Source organism: Drosophila tropicalis, unplaced genomic scaffold (assembly GCF_018151085.1).
Source record: "Drosophila tropicalis isolate 14030-0801.00 unplaced genomic scaffold, ASM1815108v1 contig_859, whole genome shotgun sequence".
Taxonomy (NCBI): domain Eukaryota; kingdom Metazoa; phylum Arthropoda; class Insecta; order Diptera; family Drosophilidae; genus Drosophila; species Drosophila tropicalis.
In genome coordinates, this window is record NW_027173353.1 from 8670804 (window position 1) to 8692181 (window position 21378).

A 21378-nucleotide genomic window follows, 5' to 3' on the forward strand; every position below is an offset into this window, starting at 1 on the left:
TAAAGTAACAAAGCAAAGCGAAAATATTTCGATAAACGTGGCGAATTTGGCAGGTATCGATAAACTTACACCAGAAAGTTGTGGGAGTGAGAAGGGACGAGAGGAAAATAACGAGAAAAACGCATTTAATAAAGGGCAACTGAATTTGAAAATATATAAACAAATTCAATAAATAAATGTCGTCTAGAAGAGCCACCCATGCCGGCAGCTGGTACACGGATTCCAGTAAGCAATAAATTTTGTTTTATTAATTACTTCATATGCACATATGTATGTATGTATGTGCACATATGTGCATTGTACAGTGGGCTGCAATTGTCACTTGTATGTAAAAGTTTATGCAAATTTGTGATGACAGATATAAAATTTGCAGACTAATGATTTTAATTAATTACAAGACAGTAATCATACTTAATTTATAACTGCATGCAGAAGGCTTTTCCTTCCAATTTGACAATGCGAAATTTGAATATAATTAAAAGAATTGTGATTTCACCATTTTGAACGTGAAGTTCTAATTTTGAAGAATTTAGGAAAAATTGATAAGATCATAACTGATAAGAACTATCTAAAGTTAGATGATAAAATTGGTATGCAGAATAGCAGCGACATAATTTAGCATCCGAATGTTGAATTGCGGGTCTCACCGTGCCAAAATTTTTGATGTTGGTGTTGATGATTAATTTAAAAATTCGTCTCGGGTTTGGAGCCCACTGCATTGCGTATCTCATCCACACGATCGTACGCTATCTCAGTGGCCCAACACAAACGCTTCCCCAGATCGCTGCTACGGCGACGCTGCTTCTTAAGGGCACCCAATCCACGCTCCAACTGGGTGCAGGCCTGAAGGAACCTGCTTAACTCGGGTATATCACCAAATTCACCCGGATGACGTCGAAAACCCTGACTCACATCCGACGTCAGTTTGTCCAAGCGATTTTGCAAGTAGCGCGTCTCGAACACCTTCTGTAGCTCCATGGTTGTCATTTTGCCGATCTCATTGTTGGAGTTATTTAAATGCAAGTCGCGTATGCGATTCTTTAGGCCACCAAAGCTAATAGATTCAAATTTCTCGCTTATTCCTTGGAATAGTTCATAGCTCTGTTTTAGCTCCAATTGCATTTTCTGCATCTCATCGTCTATGCTCTTTGCCGCCTGAGAGTCTAAAAACTCCACACGTAAACTCGGATCCTTTGGCGAATTCCATTTTTTGTTGCTGTCAGTAGCTGCTTCAGGCTTCTTTGTATCCGTCGTCTTTGTTGTCTTCTCCGATTGATGAAAATTATTAGATGGTTTTATGTGAATGGTCTTTCCACTATTCGCCTGTCTATATGATGCACTTTTAATAATTGTTCCGGATTTCTTTATTGCGCTTTTGGGTAGAGCTTGAGTAAGTGGCAAAGGATTCGGTTTCATCAGCATTTCATAGGAAACCTTTCTATCTGGATCTCCTGTAGCCCTAGTACGAAAGCTCTATTAACCTTCATTTGTATTAACAAGTTGCTTTAACTTACTCCTCCTCCAATATAGCTGTTAGCTCGTTTTTAATACGATTTAGTAAATCATCGTTTAGCTTATTCTTCTCCATTATTAATAAATATTTTATTTCGATTTAAAGAAAGTTCAGCCTTTCGTTATGAGTTGTTGACAGCTCAAAATAAAATGAATACATTTTCTTTTAGCGTTGTCTAGGCAACGCCAGGCTTACTTAGTTTTAGATTTATTTAAAAAATTATTGATTATAATTTCTCGTGTTTAGGCTCGGATCTGTCCAGACAATTGGATCGCTGGCTATCGGCTGCTGAGTTATCCCATGGTCCAGCACGTGCCATTATTGCACCGTAAGTTTCAAGTTTCTTCCCATTAAAATGAAAGAAGTGATGACTTGGATTGTTTTCCTCCTTAGACATGCCGGTTATACGTACTGTGGAGCATGCGGTGCCTTTGCTTATCGGCAAGTGAGCCCAGTCGTTGTGTAAGCTATCTCTAATCATAACCTTTTTCTCTATTTGATAAAGACGATCCAATTGATAATCTTTCAGGAAACGCATCTTTATATTGGGCCCATCCCATCATGTGCGTCTGCGTGGATGTGCATTGTCAGTGGCGAAAAAATATAAAACGCCACTATATGATCTCAAAATTGATACTCAGAGTGAGTATTACTTTCAGTTTATTTGCAAAATTGTTTGATTTAATTATTAACTCAATTCCAGTCAATGCCGAGCTGGAGAAGACGGGTCAATTTACTTGGATGGATATGAAAACTGATGAGGATGAACACTCAATTGAAATGCATTTGCCTTATATAGCCAAGGTCATGGAGGAGTAAGTTTACAATATATTTCTTCAATATTTCACTTTATTACCTTCCTTCATTTTTGGTTGTGTTTTGTCTTTTAGCTATAAGGATCAGTATACCATTGTTCCCATACTTGTTGGCTCACTCAATCCCGAGCAGGAGGCACAATATGGTAGCCTTTTGTCATCATATTTGATGGATCCAACAAATCTTTTTGTGATATCTTCCGACTTTTGTCATTGGGGACAACGCTTTAGTTATACTTACTATGATCGCTCATGCGGTCCAATACACAAGTCCATTGAGCAACTGGATAAGCAGGGTATGGATATTATTGAAACCCTCACTCCATCTGATTTTACGGAATATCTGCGTAAATATAATAATACAATATGCGGCCGTCATCCCATCGGTGTGATGTTGGGTGCTGTCAAGGCTCTGCAGGAACAGGGCTATAACAAAATGAGCTTTAAATTTCTTAAATACGCACAGAGTAGCCAGTGCCTAGATATGGAGGATTCGAGTGTTAGCTATGCTTCCGGATCGCTCGTATTTGAAGTTTAACCATATAAAGATTACAAAAAAGTAATTGCATCATCTTTACCTTTTGAATTTAAGATTAAAACACATTTTTACAATTATTAGCAGTGAATTGAATTGAGAATAAAAAAAAAACTATTATGAAGAACATTAATTAATTTCCATTTGAATGAATTCGTTTATTTGTTTTTTCTCCGATTTTTGTTGAAACATCGAAATTGACTTCTAAGTCATTTATAATGATTTCTTGTGAGTTTTTCGTTTTCATTTTTTTTTTTTTTCATCTTTTCTTGCCCTGTTAATGAAATGTCTGTTATGTGGGCGTGACTGGCGCATGGATGTATATGAGGGATGTGTGTTTGTGTGTGTTCTTTGTGTTGGCAATGCAACCAGCCAATCTTGTCATGCGGTACGGCCATCTTGGCCTCTCACTCTTCCTCTCTCTGTCTCTGGATAATTTACCACCAGGCGGAACTGGCAGCGCCTCCGGCTGCAGCATCAGCTACAGCCGTATCATTGGGAACTCCAGGTACATTTAGACGCGAACACTGCTCAGCATCGTTCGCGGCTGTTTGTATCTCTATTTGGAGGGCGCTCATATTTTGGACAAAGCTCTCCAAGGCAGCGTTCTCGTCGGGACTATATGGCGAAGTGCGCTGGCTGTGCGGGCTGCGACGTAGGAATTCATTTAGATCGCTAGCCACGCTAGCGGGCTTAGAGCCGACAGATTCAAAATCATAAGCAAAGGGATCTGGTGCCGCCGGTGGTTGCGCTAAGCGTGGCATCATGCTGTTCGGCACAAACAGGTGGGTATCTAAATAGGTAAAAAGATTATGAGATTATTAGGTTAAGAGGAAGTGTTCAAATTAAAACTCACCACTGCCATAATCTGCAGACACATTGTCACAGTAATTGGCACTGGACTGAGATGACTGCTGCTGCTGCTGTTGTTGTTGCTCATAGGCATTCGAGGAGCAAACACGATTCCCAAATACACTAGTAATTTCAACGTGATGCGGAGACGGCGATGTATTGTTACGCACAAAGTTCGAATCGTTTATGTTGTGAATGGAGACCTGCAAGAAATACATAGAGTACGAGAGTTTTACTAGCCCTAATTATATCATTGTGGATTACAATTAGTTTATTTTAACTTTAAACTTCATTTTAAATGGATTAGAAAGAAAACGTGGTCCAAGTTGGACTTTATTTATGATGCGCGTATTTAAGATGAAAAGTATGGAGATATAAAGTTATCTTGATAATATTGATCTAGCCGCCAGTTACCATAAAAAGCACGCACCTCGTTGTTAAGATGTTGACCTGGTATCAAATTCTTAAGGAATGCCGCATCATCGTAACGTATAACGCCCGTATTGGGTATACCCTCAAGATAGGAATTGAAACCGGTGATTGTTGGTGGTGGTGAATCATCGCCGCAATTATGATGCATATGACAATCTCCAGGGCCGCCGTTGCCACCGCCGACGGATGCCGATTGCGAAGCAGACGGCGATGAGAAAACCTCAAAGCCATTGTAGTAGCTAGATTGCTGATATTTTTCCTGTAACGCACTGCCACCGGATGATGCACCAGAATTCGAACCGTAATCTGTCGATTGGCCAAAGCCAGACCATTGACTGTTAGACGACGAGGATGAGGCGGAGGGCACTGGATAGCTGTCTTTGGTCTTTTGCTTCATTTCACTGCCAATGGCGGACAGACACTTTTGCGTCTGTTTTGGACGGGCAATAACGGCTGCTTCACCCACAAGCCGACCGGGACTATTGCTAGAGGTAGACGACGACACGCTGACACTGGGTACGACGTTTGTGCAGCTAATACTGATATTATTATGCGTGCCGTTGCCATTGCTACCGCTACCGCCACTGCTATTAGCCGAAGAGCCACTGGAGAAATACGAGAAATTGGTGTTGGCTGCGGATGCTGCCGCTGCATTGGAATTGCCTGTCGCTGATGCCTGCTGCTGCTGTTGTTTCAGCTGCGTGGCTCGTGCCGCCTCAGCTACCGCCTCTTGTGGCGTGTAATAGTTTACATTGCTACCAAACTGGCGGTATCCGCCCATGGATAGACCGTTGGTAACCGCCTGATGCAGTGCTGGATTACGAATGGTGAACATTCCGTTCTCATTCTTAATAATTGCGGCCGGTTGATCCATGGCCATTGGCGGTGCAATGGGCAGGCCACCGCCACCTCCTCCAAAGCTTCGAGCTGAAATGTTAAACAATTTTAGATTCATCCATGTGAGATGTTTTATATCTTTTTCGACTCACCTGGAGGCATGGGATTGGGATTTGGTGGCATCATACCTCCGGCTACAGGACCATTGCATTGATGGAACATGGGATTTCGAAGGGTAATGATGCTGCCACCAGAACTGGTTTCAATTGTAGCCCCAGTTGACATTGGCCCTGACTGGCTATCGGCTCTCCCGCCGACTCCTGCGCCACCACGCTGCTTGTTGCCGTTTCCACCGCTACTAGCACTACCACCACCGCCCCCGCCAGACATCCCGCGATTGCGTCGACGTCTGCGCGAAGATTTGCCACTGGCACTTGCAGCTGCGGCGGCTGCAGCAACATTCGGGGCAGCAGCAGCAGATGATGGCTGACTTGGATGGCGATTCGAACGTGGATTGGCTTCTACCATAATCACACCACTGGGATCGATACCGGAGCCGGCTACTGCTCCATGATAGCCAGCCATTAGATGGTGCGACTGGAATGGCATCTGCTGCTGCTGTTGTTGCTGCTGATGCTCGGCCAGCGGCTTGGAGAGTAGGCGAATTGACTCACTCTTTTGGCGGAGTTGCTCACTTTTTGCAGGATCTACCTTGGTCAAAGTTATGCCTGGCGGCAGTGAGAGATGCTCCACCTGTACACCACGATTCAGTTGATCCATAATGCTGCAGTTGGCCGACTGCTGTGCCGACAATTTGGAGTTCCCACTTATCCGCAAATTCTGCATCTGGTGAGACAAAGTGCTGGCATAGCTACCGGCCGCTTGCGTTGTCATGGCCATTGGAGGTGGAATGGCGACTTCGTTGGGATTAAAATATCCCATGTGGTTGGGAATGCCAGACAAATCCTCTGTGAATTCAAAATATTAAAATTATGCAATGATAATTAAACAATGAATCTTACCCTGCTTTTGTCGATGGCTGCGTTTGCTGCGCTGTGATCGCTTTGCCTCGGCTTGGATAGGATGGTGCTGTGGTTGCTGCTGTTGGTGGTTACCGGCGGATTGCTTTGACCGACCATTTCCTCGTGTCCCACGAGTCTGTTGTTGCTGTTGCTGCAGTTGCTGCACACCAATTCGATTCGTTTCCTCAGGTTGACTCTTTGGTTTTCGTGTCGATTCCGCTGGCAAACGTTTGGATTGATTCTTGGACAGATTTGATTGTTGCTGCTGTTGTTGGTGAGATTGTGGAACAGACTTCACAGCTGCTTTGCGTTGATTCTGGGTCTGCGTCGGTGCTGGTTGATTTTGAACCTTTTTTACCTGTTGCTGACTCGATTGCGATTTTGAAGCAGACTCCGTTTTGGTCTTTTTGGTTGAGGAAGAAGTCAACGGTGATGGCTTTAGCTTTCCCAGTGCTGGAGGTGGCAATTTCGGAGCAGGTGCAACAGCCTTAGGCTTCACTGGCGGTGCCGGCGGCTGTTCAAGGCTCTCTGCTGTATCCGACTCACTTCCTGTTTCCCATTCACCCTCTGATGAATCTTGCATGTGCAAGGACTTGAAAGGATTGTTATCTAGCTGGCCCTGATCCAGTTTTGACCTTACCCGCTTCTGTCTTTTTGGCGGTGCGATTGGTGCTGGTGGTGGAGGAGGCGGTGCCTCAACCTTTGGTAGTTGCACTCCAGCGACACTCTTGACCTTTTTAATCATTGCCGTCGTCGTTGTCTTTGACTTGACACGGCATACGGAATTTTCTCTCGTATTCACGGCGCTGCTTTGAGGAGTTTGAGTTTTGGAGCTAGTATTCGATGTTGAGCTGGAAGCATTTGCAACCATAACAGAAGTCTTTGACTTCTTTTGTTGCTTTTTGCTTTTTTCACTACTATTGGCTTTAGCAACTTCTAATTCAGCGGCGGACGCAGCTGCGGTGGCGGCAGCTGCTGCTGCTGCGGCAGCTTCTGCTCTTCTAGCCTCTTTTTTCTTAGCCTTTACACTCTTCTCCGGCACAGATACAGCAGCAGAAGCAACAGTGACTGGAGACGATGATGATGGTTCATTATCCGCCTGGGTTGATGCCACCATATGGCCATTGACAAACGTGTATAGCAATTTATCCTCATTTGGAGAACTTCCTTTGGCCACCACAGTCACCTGTTGATCCCCGCCAGAATGTGGAATTTGAATTTGTCGTATGGTGACAATACGTTTTGAGGGATCCGTAGAAATGGCATTGGCAGCTGCTGTTACCGTCACCGTAGTCGTTGACACTTGTGGCTGTTGCTGGGGTGGAGCATAACATACTTGCGAGACGTTTGGCGGATAGAAGGAGGTAGGACTACTAAACTCTGGATATCGCTGCGGGGTCGGAGTGTTTGTTGGTAATACTTCTGCCGCAGCAGTGCAAGAACTGACTCCTCCTCCACTGAGCAACTCTTCGAGTTGAGCCATTTTGGCTACTTGCTGCTCTTTGGTGGGTAGATAGGAAAATTTAAAATCGGAATTCGATTGCTTAACGGTTGCTATTAGCTCCAATATGACAGACTCTACTTTGCCCTTGGCTCGCTGAAGATTCTTAATGTTTGCCTCCAGTTCGGCAATGCGTTTCTTTTCTCGCTTTCGGCCGCCTGCAGCCGTTAAAGTGCGCATTTCGTATTTGCCAATAAATTCCTTGAAATAAATATCAAGAAATTGACTACGCAAATCCTCCAACTCCTTGATGCGTTTTTCCTCTTCCTTGCGCTGCTTCTGTTTGGCCTTCTTTGCCGCTTTTTTGGGATTCGAGGTCTGTGGCTGCTGTGTTTTACCCTCAATAAAATTCAGCGTCTCATTAATCCAGCGTTGCTGATCCTGTTCACGCGAATAACTGCCCAGAAATTCGGCAAAATCTTGCATCATGTCTTCTTTGCTATAATTGCCCAGCTCTTGAGAAACATTGCCCACGCCACCACCATCGCCACTTTTGACAGCGGCCACAGCGGCAGCAGCAGCTGCCGCATTAGCCGCCACTGTAGCATCCGTATGCATTTGTATACTCTTACATAGGCTATCCAGACAGAGAAGACTATTGTCGCACTCTTCGACAATATTTTCACCGTTGTCTATAAGAGCTGCTGCCGCTGCAGATGCCGCTGTTGGCACTTTACGTGAGGCAGTTGACGACGATTGCAATTGCGCGGTGGCAAAAACTTTCAATGTAGGCGGTTGAGATTGCTTGCCGTTCTGAGTGTTTGCCGCTAGATCTGATTTCAGAAGACGCTTCGCTGAGGCAACTGCCGGTGGCAATTCGGGCTTGGGTCGGCTGTTTGTTGCAGTTGTTGTTGATGCATTTGCAGTCGTTGCATTATCCTGGGCACTTTTACTCTTTCGATCGTTGACAATCTGAGTGAGTTTTTTCCGCAGACGATCACGAGTCTCATTGAATCGGGCATGGTTGCATTCTTTCTTGACACGCTTCTTTGAATGATTCTCCTTGCACGGCTCACCAATATCTGCATAGTCGGCACAACCTGAAGGAAAAGTAACAATTAGACAAGAGTAAAGCAGGCTTTGTTCTTTGGCACTCACATTTCCTCATCTTCTCTTTACACTTTTTGGGATTGCCTGCTTCGTTGTTATTTCCACCCGGACCCGCTGTTTGTACAGATTCATTGGTCTTGGACTTGGCTCCTGACATATTGGTTGTGCTATCCGGCTTGGTTCGTTTACTATTTAATCAAGCATAGATAGGAAAATTTAATTCAATGACAAATTATGTTTTTATGAGCACTTACATGATTTGCGAGTCATGCAACATCATTAATTGATCAACACCGAATTGCATCTTCTCTATGTTCGTATCGCCCAGAGTGAAACTGCAATTAATTGGAAAGTTCACGGTAACATTAATTCTTAAGTTGATCGCTGAGAAGTTCACTTTCATTCAGTAAAGGCTGAAAGACAGAGCTTTGACATTTCCACTCATTGGGACTTTGTTAAGACTAGCTTGACCGACTGTCCAGCATGTGAGTCTAAGTTAACCCTAAATTTTTTAATTAAACATTAAGCCTTTTAATTTTTTTTGGCTTCCTTAAGTCTTTTTATGTCAATGTCACCATATTTAAATTTTATAGAGAATTTCCACTTACTCATCAGTAATCTTGAATGGAGAATATCTGCAATTTGTGAAAAAAGTATAGTTTTAGTCGTCTTCTGAATTATAAAACTTATTGTTTTACTTACCCAATAACCTGTGCCAGAAATTGCTCAAAACGCCCGTCTTCCTTGTCACCTACTACGCTATTAAGACGCAAACGCAAATCGCCTTTGACCAATTCTAAATGTTTAAAATCAGTTGCGCTTGAATTGAATTTAACAAAGAAATTGGCATAGATGGAAAGTACAAAAGTCCAATAGGTCTTGTAGACATAATGCTGATTCTTAAGCTCTTGTAACTCCGCCGGAGTGGGAGCCAATTTACGATTAAAGAACATCAAAGACGGAAGGGTTGATCGCAGTTCCTCACGTGTAAAGGACAACGGTTGAAAGCAACGCAAAAGATGTTTTGTCAGCGGCGGTGACAATTGATTGGCGAGAATTTTACGTGCCAATTGGCAAGCTGAGACACGGCAGTTTTCACCACAAAAGAACTGCGATTCGATAGTATCGTGACGATAGCGTTTTCTCGTCGTCAGATGTTGAAATACGGCCCAGGCAATGTGATAAGTTGTGCGCAGTGTTTCGGTGGTCTCTTGACGACGAAATACAGTGCCACCAGTACCACCATTACCACTATTTGGTTCATCCACAGCCTCCGTCGTGTGCGATCGCTGATGAGCGGTCGCCGTTGCCGATGCGGCATTATGTTTAGCCTCGTCGCTAGTGCAAGTGCTGAGAATCTTTGATTTCATTAGCTTGGCGTCCTTCTCAACAATTCCGAGAGTTGTGCACTTGGAACAATGGCCTGCTAGCCGAGGTCGTAAGGGAGTACCGGCTATGGAACAAGTGATGCATTTGCAGTTCCTAGAATTTAATCCAAAGAGATTTTTTAAATTTTAAACAGGGGTATTAAATATAATTCCAAAAAAAACCACTTACTCGACATGATGTTCCAGCAGCGAACTACACTTTTTACATACATCCTCATGCACTAGCCTATTGGGCGGATCATAGAAGCCATCTGGCCATTTTAGTTTGGTGAATGCCATTATATTCTTCCAAGCTAGCTGGCGATCGACAATACGCTGAAAATCAATAAACTCATCATCGCTAATATCAGGCAGCGAAAATGATGTGGCATCCATGACAACTTTATCAAATATGTTGTACACATCCAACAGGCCCATGCGACGATCATGTTCTGTTGGTGACAAGTTAAACTTGTTCAATTCAATCCAAATGTCCGTCCAGCGGCGCTCAATGGAGTGCATATGCTCATCGAATAGCATGAAACGCTTTATTAGGGCTGAACTTTGGGTCGATGGGGCCGTCTCCTTTAATGAAAGGATGCAGGCCAGCATTGTGTCCCCCAGGGGACTGAACACATGTTGCTGAAATAATCGTTGACATAGTAGCACCCATGAGAGTTTGAATTTTCGTAGAAAATCATTTTCGAAAGCAAAAAGGCTGAGGGAGATTTTCTGGGAAATACAATTCAAATCGGAGTATCCATCCAACAGATCTAGAAATACAAAAGAAAATGTAAATTAATATAACAAGTTTTAATGATCTTACTAATAGGTGTGACAAAAATTTTAAACTTAACCTACATGTCAGCATTCTCTCGGCGGAAACCTTTTCGTTCTCTTGCACATTCTGAGCAATTTCGATCATACCCTCGGAGAAAGCCTTAACAATGCACTCCACATTATAGGCGAGTATTTGTAGCAGTAGCATTGGATTATTGGCCATCAAGCTGTCAAAGATTAAAATAAATAATGAAAAGAGGAATCAGATATCTTCCAATAAACAAACAATACGTCTGATATACCAATAATATTTTTTGGCCTAGACTTACATGGCACTGAATAGCACTAATATCATATTATCAGAGATCGCTGTATCATCAATAAAATCAAGATATTCGGCATTCTTGTCGTAGAGATAACCACTTGTGATCCAATAGATTTCCTTGTTGCATTCAAGCAGTTTCTCAAATTTATTATAGGCAGCATCGTTTCTATTAAACAACAAAGATAATTAATTATAAAGCGAAATGAGATTTGAATAGAGAAATATTCTTCTTACTTCAGCATGGGACTGTAGGCCTTGATGAGGACATCGAGTAACATGACAACCATGTGAGCAGCCTTAAATTGATCCATCATAATAGCCATGATGGTTTCACGATATTCGAGACATTCTTTGCAGGAGCAAAATGTAAAAAATTCCCCCTTGCGATGTTTAACAAATATAAAGGCAAGATTCTGAAAATAGAGCTGCAATGGATTAGGTTTGAGTGAAACAGATTTTGCCAATTTTTTTGGCCACCCGGCTAACCAACGCACCGTAATTGCACGCAACTGTCCATCGGCATCTCGCAACGGATTTTTGGGATCTTCGGAAAACAAGCGCATATTTTCAATGGCCATCTGGAAAGAAAATACGGAAAAAAAAACATTTCAATAAAACGAGTTGAAACAGGGTTAATTTAATATAGAAACTCACCAAATAAGAACGCGTCTCATCATTGGGATCATTGCTTTTATGCTCACACTCATGCAGGAGTTTCTCACTCAACTCCAACTCGATGGCGTTGTCGTCGCGTAGGCTCCACTGCATTAAGGATATGACCTCCTTGTATGTGGTGTCCGATTTAGCGGGCGGAGCATACGGGTCAAAAGGGGGCAAAGCCAATATCGTATGAAGCGTATTGATTATATTGCCTTCTGGGAAATTAAGACGCTCCAAAAGCTGACACGGCGGCGAGCTGCTCTGAACTGGCTTCGCCAGCTTAGCGGCCACGTTGGCGGCATTGGGTTTGGCGGCAGATGTAGTAGATGCGGAGCTATCCCCCGAATCACATTTCATTGGCACCATTTGTGCATCTGTGGAATCCTCATGAACTCTCATGTTCACGTGGTAACATGAGGCATCTAGTTCACCATTGACAACCACAACCGATTCGGCCCCCCCAACATCTTCATCATCGGGGTCGGGATCTGGATCGGGTTCAGCATCACAGCCAGAGCCAGAAATGGCCAGCATTTGTTGATGGTCTTTTAATTGTTTTGCCAATGCATTTTCCATTTGTTCAGCCATTTTCAATTTCCTTTACCTTCCTCGCGAGACTCTGTTTCTGCTGCTCCACTCCACTAGTTCTCTCCTCCTCGCTTTCTGTTTGTGTTACACTCTTTCTGTTTTCTTCTTTCAGACCGCACTTAATCTTTGGCGTAAGCGTAACAAAAATTTGCGTATGCGCGACGCATTATTATTATACAAAATCAAAATCACAGATAGATGCACTTCCGTGAGGGAGAGAGACACTTTCACTCGTCTTCGTCGTCTGCGTGTGTGTGTATTCACTTCACACTCACTCACACGCACACAGCCACAAGCACACTCACAAAAATGGGGAAAAAGAACGCAACGCGCGCGCCTTCAGCGAAAATGCTCCGCTCCCTGGTTGCTCCACTGTTGGGCCAATTTTATTTAATTTCCTTAATTTGCTGAGTCAATATCGACTGCCTTGCTAAGTCTAAGTTTAATCGCAAAGGGAATTGTTTGTAGTTTTTCTGCTTTCTGCCTCACTTCGTTTCGTCCGTGCTCGGTGCATTCGCCTCGTCTCTTTTGCGAGTAAATTGCGATATGCAGGAGTGTTATCGATAGTCTACACTTAGGACACTATCGATGTTTTATAGGCGCCTTGGTATTTTTCAAAAATGTGCAAAAGATTTTCTTTGTTATTCTCAATGTTTGTTTGACTAGTTAAATGCATTCAACTAAACTGAAATAATTTATAGTGACTTTATATTAGATTAATAAAAAAAAATTCTTTATTAGTATTTAAATAGTTAATAGTTAATAATTTTATACGCTCTTTTTCAGTGCCGGATTTAGCCATCGAGGGTTCTTTAGCAATCAAAAGATAATGGTTTCAGAAATTTATTTTAATATATAAATATTTGGTCAATCATCTTTTCTTATCTAAAAAATGCATGAAATAACGGTTCATTAATATATTTTGCATTTTCTTTCGCATTTTTTATCTCGTTAAAAAAGATAACTTGATCTTGAAATTATTGAAAGACATACTTTTGAAAATCGGCTAACATTTGTCAAACATTCACAGATTCGCAAGCTTAGCGAGTTTTCCATATTTATTTTTTGTAATTTTACCTACTACTACTTCCAACACTGTTACTTTCAAAGTCTTAAAGTAGCACAAACATGACATTTATTCAAGCTTTTTGGCAGAGATATTTAATTGAAATGCAGGTCGAATAAAATTTATTCATATTTTTTCTATGTCTCTGTAAATTAGAACTTGCACTTACCCCTTTTAAATGTAGCGTAACTTATGGCGCAAACAGGTTTCAGCTTTGCGATAGGGAATCTCTCATATTGGCAAACAATTTCTCCTATCAATTGAAAAAATATCTGGTGAGACCTCTCCGTTGAATATTAAATTCAGTCTTTGCTTGGCAGCTTTATAGTCTAGTAGTACTTAGCGGTAGTTCGGAATAATGGAAAAGCTCTTTGTGGCATGTCTAATCTGTTCTCTACAGATAATTGTTGTGCAAGGCGAGGGCATGATTGAGGTCTTCAAATGGAAGCAGATGGACTTTCATAATCGCGGGGATGGGTCAAATAGCCATGTTAGTAGTAGTCCGGTAAGAAAGCCTGCTCCCTCTGAAGATTTGCCCATAGTGTTTCCGGGTCGGTCTGGACGGGAACGTAAAAAACGTGACGTGATGACCTCCCGAGATGTTATCCACATAGGCATAAGTGCGCGCACGATTACAAGCAATGATGACACTCCGTATATTGCATACAACAATGTCCCAATGGGGGCAACACATTTTCAGGGACGCCTTTTTGTAACAATGCCTAGGAGGCGTGTCGGCATACCCTCGACTTTAAACTTCATTGATATGCGTCGTGACGGCAAAAAAAGCAGCAGTCCTAAGTTATACGCTTATCCGGATTTTGAGACAAACCAATTTAATCACAGCACCCAGAATTTGGTATCTGTTTATAGGACAACAGTCGACGATTGCCAGCGATTATGGTTCATTGACACCGGAATGTTGGAGTATCCAAGTTAGAGATTTACACATAAATTTCTTGTTCCTTTTGTCATATGCAAAATTTTCCCCTAGATAATCGTCAACAAATCAGACGCCCGAGTATTTGGATCGTAGACCTAAAAACCGATAGAGTGATCAAAAGATTCGATATACCTGAGACTATAGCAGAGACTGGACGTGGTTTGGCCAGTCTTACCATTGACATTGAAAATAAGCGAGATTGCAGCGCTGCCTTTGCTTATATACCGGATCTCGTGTATCGTCGGTTATATGTTTACAGTCTCGCCCAGAATCGTATGTGGTCATTTGAGCACAACTACTTTAACTTCGATCCGTTGGCTGGTGACCTAAACATTGGAGGTCAGACCTTCCGCTGGGATGATGGTATTTTTTCCATTACATTGGGACCTCATCAGAACGATGGCAGTCGTAGTGTTTACTTCCATCCCATGGCTAGTAATAACGAATTTGTGGTCTCCAATCGAGTGCTACAAATTGAGTCCAATGCGGCCCGTTCAGATCATGGAAATGACTTCAGAGTTCTGGGTAGCCGTGGAGAAAAAAAAACAATCTACCATGCATGTTTATGATCCTCGTACACAGGTGGTTTTCTATGATGAGATACAAACTAATGGTGTGGGCTGTTGGAACACAAAGAAACCATTTTCCACGGCCAATCATGGTACCGTTGTTGCCAATGCCAGTAATATGATCTACCCAAGTGATTTGACGGTTAGTAGCGGTAATTTGTCTCCTTTTTCTATTGAATTAACATTGACTTTCTTTGCTTTCGACAGATCGATGCAGATGGCACCATTTGGGTTATGACCAATTCCATGCCCATTTTTATTTACTCCACACTCGACACGAATGTCTACAATTTCCGCATCTGGAAGCAAAATGTGCACGAGGCTAAACGTAATACAGTCTGTGAGTGATTTACATGGAATTGCTTTAATGATCATTATATGCTTATACCTAAGATGGTGGAATATACCCATGGGAGACTTATATTAAAACAAATCAAAAAGCATTTACAATTAAAAATGTCCATTTAAAAATTGCCTAAAGTTTTGAGTACTCATTTTTATCACATCCTAAAGATTACGTAGATGTTTCCAATTTGTGTTTTTTTATCTATCTTTGTAAATTGTCTTTTTTTTCATTTAAAATAAGTAAAAAAAAATCATAAGAGAAACATTTATAAAAAACAAAATCAGAGGCACTCTAATATTGCATAAGGATACTAAGTTGCACAGTTTGTTTTATAATACGTGTACGATTACAATCTTGTTTTGTTTTGAAAAATAAAATATTGAAATTATTTTAAAATACTTGTTCATTAATTGCTTTTTGTAAAATTTCTCAATAATTTCTCATTCCATAAACACGATTATTGAAAGTGTACATTTTTTAGCTATTGGATCAAGTGACAGCTAGTAAGTATGTATGTATATATCTTTTTAGATTCCTTGTATATAATATATATATATATGTATATGAGTTTATATAAAAATTTGCAAAAATATATAAAGGGATTTTTGTTTTCATTTGTTGTATATATGAATTCTCAATGCTACACCTAAGACCTTTAAGAAGTAGTATTCAATATATAGTTTCGTATGTATATAGCAAAAAGTTTCTACATATACATTTATGTATGTATGTAAATGAGTTGACTATGTAGCATGTCTGTTCAATTTAAGTGAAATGCAATTACATGATTTTGGAATGATTACTGGGCCCCAGAGTTATACAAAATAGACCGAGTATAACACAAGCATATAACAGTTGAGACTTTGAATTGTTCACCCAGTTTATATCACTTTTGAAGTGAGAGATTTTAAGGTGATTACTTCTATTACTACTGCACCAGATAATCCTTATAGCCACGCAACGATTTCAATTGCTTTTTTAATTTCGTTATTAAGTCCGAAGGTTGCACCAATATCGATATATCACGACCCACAGAATTCAGACGATCACGTATCTCCATATCTTTGAAGAACAAATTAAGCGTTCGTCCATTAATCTCGGTGAGCATCCAAAATGTCAATGTACTGCCATTACATGATTGAGTCTGCATAGAAAATTAAAATATATGAATTTTTGCATTTGATTTAGTTTTAGCTTAATTTTAAACTACACACTTTAGGAGGCAATCCATGACGAGCTGCTAAACTATTGGGTACCACATCGACAATGGTCGACGTATTTCCATCCCGTATTAGGCCTAAGCACTGACCTTCCCGGTCCCGACGTATAGCATAGGCGCGACCAAACGGTATCCGTCGCAGTAATACCTCGACCTGTAATGGATAATTTTGGTATTTTAATGGCAATTCAAGATAATAACTTAAAATAAAGCTATTACTTACGAATAGTGTATTAGTATTGCGTATAATTTTGTTGGCTTCTGCTGCACTGCTAATGCTTACACCGGCAATCGAGAGTAGTTGGTCACCAATATGCAGGGCATTGTAAAGAACCGGATGTTCCTTTTGTTTCCAGCCAGCAATCCTGGAATACAATTAAAGAAACAAATGAGCAGGAGTTAAGAATGCATAATTTTTTCTTCTAATTACCAAACGCCACCAAATGCATCCACCCAGGCAATAGATCCAACACAATCTTTACGCCGTAAATTTAAACGCACACCAGGATGCATAATCTCGCGCCTCAATTGCATGACCTGTTGTTCGCGTAATGTTAGTCGTTTACTTGGAGAAGATTGCGGTTGATTTGGAGGTGCTCCCGATGCCGCCACCTGTGGAGGCGATTGCATTCGAAATACATTTCCACCACAATCATTATTGTTGGCACTGCGTTGGCTGCTTTGCTGATGCTGTGTTGGTGCGGCGGCGGCGGCACGTTGATGCGGGGCCTGTGCATCAGATGTTGAAGAGCTACGTCTGCGTTGCTGATCCACGCTGCTTTCAGAATCTGGAACAGTGTTTGAATGATTATTGCGTGTTGGAGGAGCACCAGTGCTCGAGCGTGGCGTGGATTGCTGTTCGATATTATTGTTGGCAGCACTGGATGTTTTTTGCGTTGAGGAAGAGGTCGTCGCCTTTGTTTTTAAGGGCGTATTGGGTAACTTAAGATAATGGAAATCCCTTCGACTTGGCCGCGTACTGATTACCAGCTCAGTCAGGCCTCGGTTTAACTGTGGCATACGTCGTACATTGGTGGGCGAGGCCAGGCGACGTCTCGGTAATGCTGGACTACTGGCTATGGGAGGTGGACCGCTGCTGGACAAACTACGTTCTGCCTCTAGCAATCTTGTTGGGCTCCTGGTGTGACTATTACTATTGCTAATAGGTATGCTAGACGAGAGAAACACCTTCTCATAGTGCACATTTCCAGTGATTACAGGATCGCTGACTTCCTCATGATTGACACTGATGCTCGTTATACCTGATGTGTTGGCGCTGAGTATTATCTTCTTGCTAAGCTTTGGCGTCTTTGGCTTGGCTGGTGAGGAGGACGCAATCCCTGTACTACAACTTGGTCCAGCTTGTGCGGCTTCAATAGGATAGCACGTGCCATAGACGGCCACCGTTGTGGTGGCAACATCGCTGTTGGTTGGGCCTTCACATAGTACTTGCACCTTTGTTGTATTCGCATTGGATATTTGTGGAAGATTTGTTGTATTGGAAGCATTTGGTTTCACTGGCATAGTATAGGGATTACTGGTGCTGGCGGTGCTGCTACTGCTGGGCTGTTGGCCTAGCACCTGTATGGTACTTGCATTGGACGGAATGATTTGTACGTTGCTCTTATAATCGGGATGTTGCAGTAGTCCAGTCGTCGTCGTTGTCGTCTTTGACTTTACACTGATCTCAGGAAAGCGAAAAATATCGGCGACTATGTTATTGGTTTTGGGCGGCAATTCGGGCGGTTGGGGTTGACCATTTGTTGTCGCATTCGACACCTGTATAATTGTGATGTTATCCTGTGGTTCTTCCACAGCTGTTGAGGTAGTTGCTCCATGTGCCTGCTGCTGTCTTCGAGGTGGCCTTCTGCTCTTATCGGCCGCTCCGGCGGACATGGAACGTGAAGTTTGTGGCCTTAAAAAAGATAACGTTACAGCTATTTAAAATGATTACAAAACATAGTAGTGCCTGCAAACTAAATCTAACATTCATAACCCACTTGCTTGCTTACTCTCTTATACCCCAAATCACTTTTTCCTGTATATTACAATAATAGTTATATATACCTAATTATTTTTTTAAAGATGGATGTCTGTGAATTTGACCTAAGCCCGGATAAACTTGATGAAAAATTCGACAAGGAGGTAGACAGCGTAATAAGGGCGATTTCCCAGCTGACCAACAAGGACTTGATAATGCCCATATGGACTCGCTGGTTTCAGATATTCAAAAATTCATTAGAAAAAGAAAAGTTTGCTCGCAATTGCATCTTGCGTGAATTGCACAAACAGATCAATAATGATAAAACCTTGGGCTACCCATTTACTGATGGCAAAAATTGCAATATCGATCTGCCCACACTTCATCAGATGATCATGGACAAGCCAGAAACGAACGTCAATAATGTATATGATAACGAAGATTCCGAATCTATGGTCACAATATGTACATCCAATCCATCTGGCAGTGTGCATGGTTGCATCGAGACTGCCAATCGCAGGTTGTTGGAGGAAAATGCCGCCTTAGCCATCGAATTGCAAGAGCAACAATTGAAAAATGAACATTTACAAAAGCTCCAACAGAAAAACTTAGAAATCATTAAACATCTAACACATAAGAGCAAGTATTTGGACAAGCAGCTAGCACATATTAAACAAATCTTATACTGGTCGTCCGTTACATCGACCAAAGTACTGAATACCAACAAAGCTCTGACTGTGACACCTCAATATTTCGTTACGCTATTCAGTGTGCTCTGTGAGACCAAGGAGGATATGGCTGGTGTCCGAGAGTTAGACCAGAGATTTAAGAAATTAATAAATTCCCATATCAATAATTATTTACGCATGAAACGTGGTTTGGTGTTGCAAGATATGAGCAAGGAATATGATGTGCTGAAAGCTGCTGTCAGCCAACGATATAAGAAAGTTATGCGCTTGCAGATGGCTGCTCAAGAAAAGGAACTCTCATTAATGGCCATGCGGTATCTGGCATTGTTACGCATGATATTTATGTCCAGCTATGAGGGAAGTAAGTTAACAAAGAAAATAGTAATAAAATTTTTCCATGACCGCTATAGAGAGATATCCGAGGAATTGTGAGTAGCTCACCTGGGTATGAGGCGTTCACATTGAAGCATATGTTCCAAGTTTAAAACTGGATCTAGATAATAAATATAGCTGTGAATGTCTATATAATTTTTAGGGAGTTTTAATAAATGTTGGGTTACCGGCAGAGGCTCGTTGAGCAACAACATCTACGCGAACCCCATTGTCGGTTGCTATGCACGCCTTTCGGAGTAAGGGAGATAGAAATTCATCGTCGGATAAATTGACATCGTCGTCGTCGTTGCTAATGTTTCCTTCTGTACTGCCTTGATATTCCACGACAGATGGGTCGCTAGGTACTGGCGATGTGGTTGTCTCGCTTATTTGTTCACTATATGTACTTATTGGATCCGAGAGCAAATTGAGTAGGTTTTGGCTTAGTGTATTTGACATGGCTGTTGTGGGAGGTGGCGCTACTGCAGCTGCTGAGTTTGATGTTGAAGGTGATGTTATTGAAGTTACGGTTGAAGCTGGTGTCACTGTTGAAGCTGGAGCCACTGCTAGAGCTGGAGTGGCGGATGTAACCGGAGTTGTGGTTACAACCCGCTCCACTCCCGGCACCATGGCTGCGGGCACAGGCGGCGGTGCTGGCAATGGTGACGTTGGATCTCTTGTTGGCAGCAATGGAGCACGTACTTCAGGTAACTTTGTGTAGAGGTTTTCGCGCGGCGACAGAATTTTCATTTCGCGCAGCTTGGACCTCAATGTTTCCACCCATTCTTGCATAATTTCCCTGAAAAATCGAAAGTAAAAATGCATTATTGCGTGCCGCAGCCGCAACTGCAGGTGGCCCACTTACCAAGACACGGCATGAAATCGCAAGACCTCATTGCTAAGCGTTACAACAAATTCAAACTCATGCGAATTGGGAATCAAAGCGTGCGAAATGTGCAATGTTTCCCGCAACGAAACCGCCCACTCGGGCATATGGGCCGCTGCCTGCCTTGGCTCGGCATAACCTTCAAGTAGGGCCTCCGTGTCATCGTGTACACAAAAAACTACCCAGCTGCATTCCGATTTCTGTACACATATAGAAAAATGTAAAAAAAATACTACTGCAATTTAAATAGGAAGTGATACACTACCTTGGGTCCGACTGTCAATTTTTTTTCCATCTGCTGTGAGTCGTTTCAGCCAAGTATTCTTGTGTATTTCACGGAACTGTGCGCCCACTGCCAGGGACCCAACGGCAGGTGCATTTGCGCTTTCAGGTGCTGCAGGTGTAGGTGCTGCTGTGGCTGCTGCCATTCCACTTCCCCCTCTTCTTTATTTCAACCACCACCACCCAGACTGTCACTCGTTTCTATATCTTATATGATGAGGCAGGGGCGAACTGCTGAATTTGCATCGCCCTTGCATAAATTTCACATCTCAGCACGGACCCGAATTATTTTGATAAAATAACTAAGCGCGTTTACGTCAAATTAAATATAGTATTTAATTTAAATTAACAATTATTCCTCACTCACCTTGAAAACAACAACAACCACACGCAAGTAGTGCTGGAAGCATTGGTGCTATCGGTGTTTTTTCCATCCCCAAACTTATCGGATCAAAGTTCTCGTTATCGACAGTATCAGATCAAATAAATCGTTATTGGCGCAATCGTAGATTGCATCGTAACATATTATCGAAATTATCGGAGCAAAGATATCGTTATCGACATTTAAAAGCATTACCGTTACTGTAACAAAAATTTAAATGTTTCAAATTTTTTAAACTAAATTAAAGTTTTCCCCCCATTAATGATTGATTATATTTTAAAGCAGAGTCGCCAGTTCTTCTTTCGAGCAGAACTTCTATTTAGAAAATATAAAAGCTAGTATTATTTTTAAAGACTTATTCTAAAT

At 42.0% G+C, this 21378-nt stretch overlaps 6 protein-coding genes across 7 annotated transcripts; 3 read left to right on the forward strand and 3 right to left on the reverse strand.

The window, feature by feature from the left end:
• Positions 1-33: 33 nt before the first annotated feature.
• On the forward strand, positions 34-2996 carry LOC137581784 (protein MEMO1). Its single transcript, XM_068296080.1, has 6 exons — positions 34-225; positions 1760-1841; positions 1907-1975; positions 2043-2155; positions 2217-2328; positions 2404-2996. The coding sequence occupies exons 1-6, from the start codon at positions 177-179 to the stop codon at positions 2864-2866; spliced, it is 888 nt and encodes a 295-aa protein (XP_068152181.1). The 5' UTR covers positions 34-176; the 3' UTR covers positions 2867-2996.
• On the reverse strand, positions 227-1670 carry LOC137581785 (uncharacterized). The gene is made up of 2 exons (XM_068296081.1): positions 1515-1670; positions 227-1459 (listed from the first exon to the last, which is right to left on the reverse strand). Exons 1-2 carry the CDS (start codon positions 1586-1588, stop codon positions 685-687), a joined length of 849 nt encoding a protein of 282 aa, XP_068152182.1. The 5' UTR covers positions 1589-1670; the 3' UTR covers positions 227-684.
• A 4-nt stretch (positions 2997-3000) lies between the features above and the next one.
• On the reverse strand, positions 3001-12811 carry LOC137581782 (uncharacterized). 2 transcript variants are annotated; one of them, XM_068296068.1, is made up of 15 exons: positions 11684-12811; positions 11524-11607; positions 11264-11442; positions 11034-11195; positions 10786-10931; positions 10115-10697; positions 9260-10039; positions 9166-9192; positions 8812-8892; positions 8606-8745; positions 6007-8547; positions 5137-5952; positions 4146-5074; positions 3720-3918; positions 3001-3656 (listed from the first exon to the last, which is right to left on the reverse strand). In XM_068296068.1, the coding sequence occupies exons 1-15, from the start codon at positions 12275-12277 to the stop codon at positions 3301-3303; spliced, it is 7617 nt and encodes a 2538-aa protein (XP_068152169.1). In that variant the 5' UTR covers positions 12278-12811; the 3' UTR covers positions 3001-3300. The 2 variants fall into 2 exon arrangements, with proteins under 2 accessions (XP_068152169.1, XP_068152168.1); XM_068296067.1 differs by having other exon boundaries at positions 11264-11454.
• Positions 12812-13663: 852 nt separating this feature from the next.
• Positions 13664-15599, forward strand: LOC137581907 (L-dopachrome tautomerase yellow-f2-like). Its single transcript, XM_068296303.1, is given in 4 exon segments — positions 13664-14278; positions 14338-14822; positions 14824-14997; positions 15063-15599. Coding segments are annotated over 4 exon segments (1377 nt in total). The 5' UTR covers positions 13664-13701; the 3' UTR covers positions 15204-15599.
• On the reverse strand, positions 15201-21120 carry LOC137581905 (uncharacterized). The gene is given in 10 exon segments (XM_068296302.1): positions 15201-16345; positions 16416-16574; positions 16644-16785; positions 16851-18335; positions 19532-19583; positions 19651-20261; positions 20328-20548; positions 20614-20637; positions 20639-20932; positions 20998-21120. Coding segments are annotated over 9 exon segments (3048 nt in total). The 5' UTR covers positions 20777-20932; positions 20998-21120; the 3' UTR covers positions 15201-16129.
• On the forward strand, positions 18438-19618 carry LOC137581908 (uncharacterized). Its single transcript, XM_068296304.1, has one exon. It carries the CDS (start codon positions 18506-18508, stop codon positions 19520-19522), a length of 1017 nt encoding a protein of 338 aa, XP_068152405.1. The 5' UTR covers positions 18438-18505; the 3' UTR covers positions 19523-19618.
• Positions 21121-21378: the final 258 nt, after the last annotated feature.

Bases quoted from the DNA above. Each gene is read 5' to 3' on its own strand.
- LOC137581784 (XM_068296080.1), top strand. From the start codon at position 177: ATGTCGTCTAGAAGAGCCACCCATGCCGGCAGCTGGTACACGGATTCC. The intron at 226-1,759 runs GTAAGCAATAAA...TCTCGTGTTTAG, and splicing joins CAGCTGGTACACGGATTCCA to GCTCGGATCTGTCCAGACAA. The intron at 1,976-2,042 runs GTAAGCTATCTC...ATAATCTTTCAG, and splicing joins CAAGTGAGCCCAGTCGTTGT to GAAACGCATCTTTATATTGG.
- LOC137581785 (XM_068296081.1), bottom strand. From the start codon at position 1,588: ATGGAGAAGAATAAGCTAAACGATGATTTACTAAATCGTATTAAAAAC. The intron at 1,460-1,514 runs GTAAGTTAAAGC...CTTTCGTACTAG, and splicing joins ACAGCTATATTGGAGGAGGA to GGCTACAGGAGATCCAGATA.
- LOC137581782 (XM_068296067.1), bottom strand. From the start codon at position 12,277: ATGGCTGAACAAATGGAAAATGCATTGGCAAAACAATTAAAAGACCAT. The intron at 11,455-11,523 runs GTGCGTTGGTTA...AATCCATTGCAG, and splicing joins GACAGTTGCGTGCAATTACG to CTCTATTTTCAGAATCTTGC. The intron at 8,548-8,605 runs GTGAGTGCCAAA...CTTTTCCTTCAG, and splicing joins TAAAGAGAAGATGAGGAAAT to GTTGTGCCGACTATGCAGAT.
- LOC137581908 (XM_068296304.1), top strand. From the start codon at position 18,506: ATGGATGTCTGTGAATTTGACCTAAGCCCGGATAAACTTGATGAAAAA.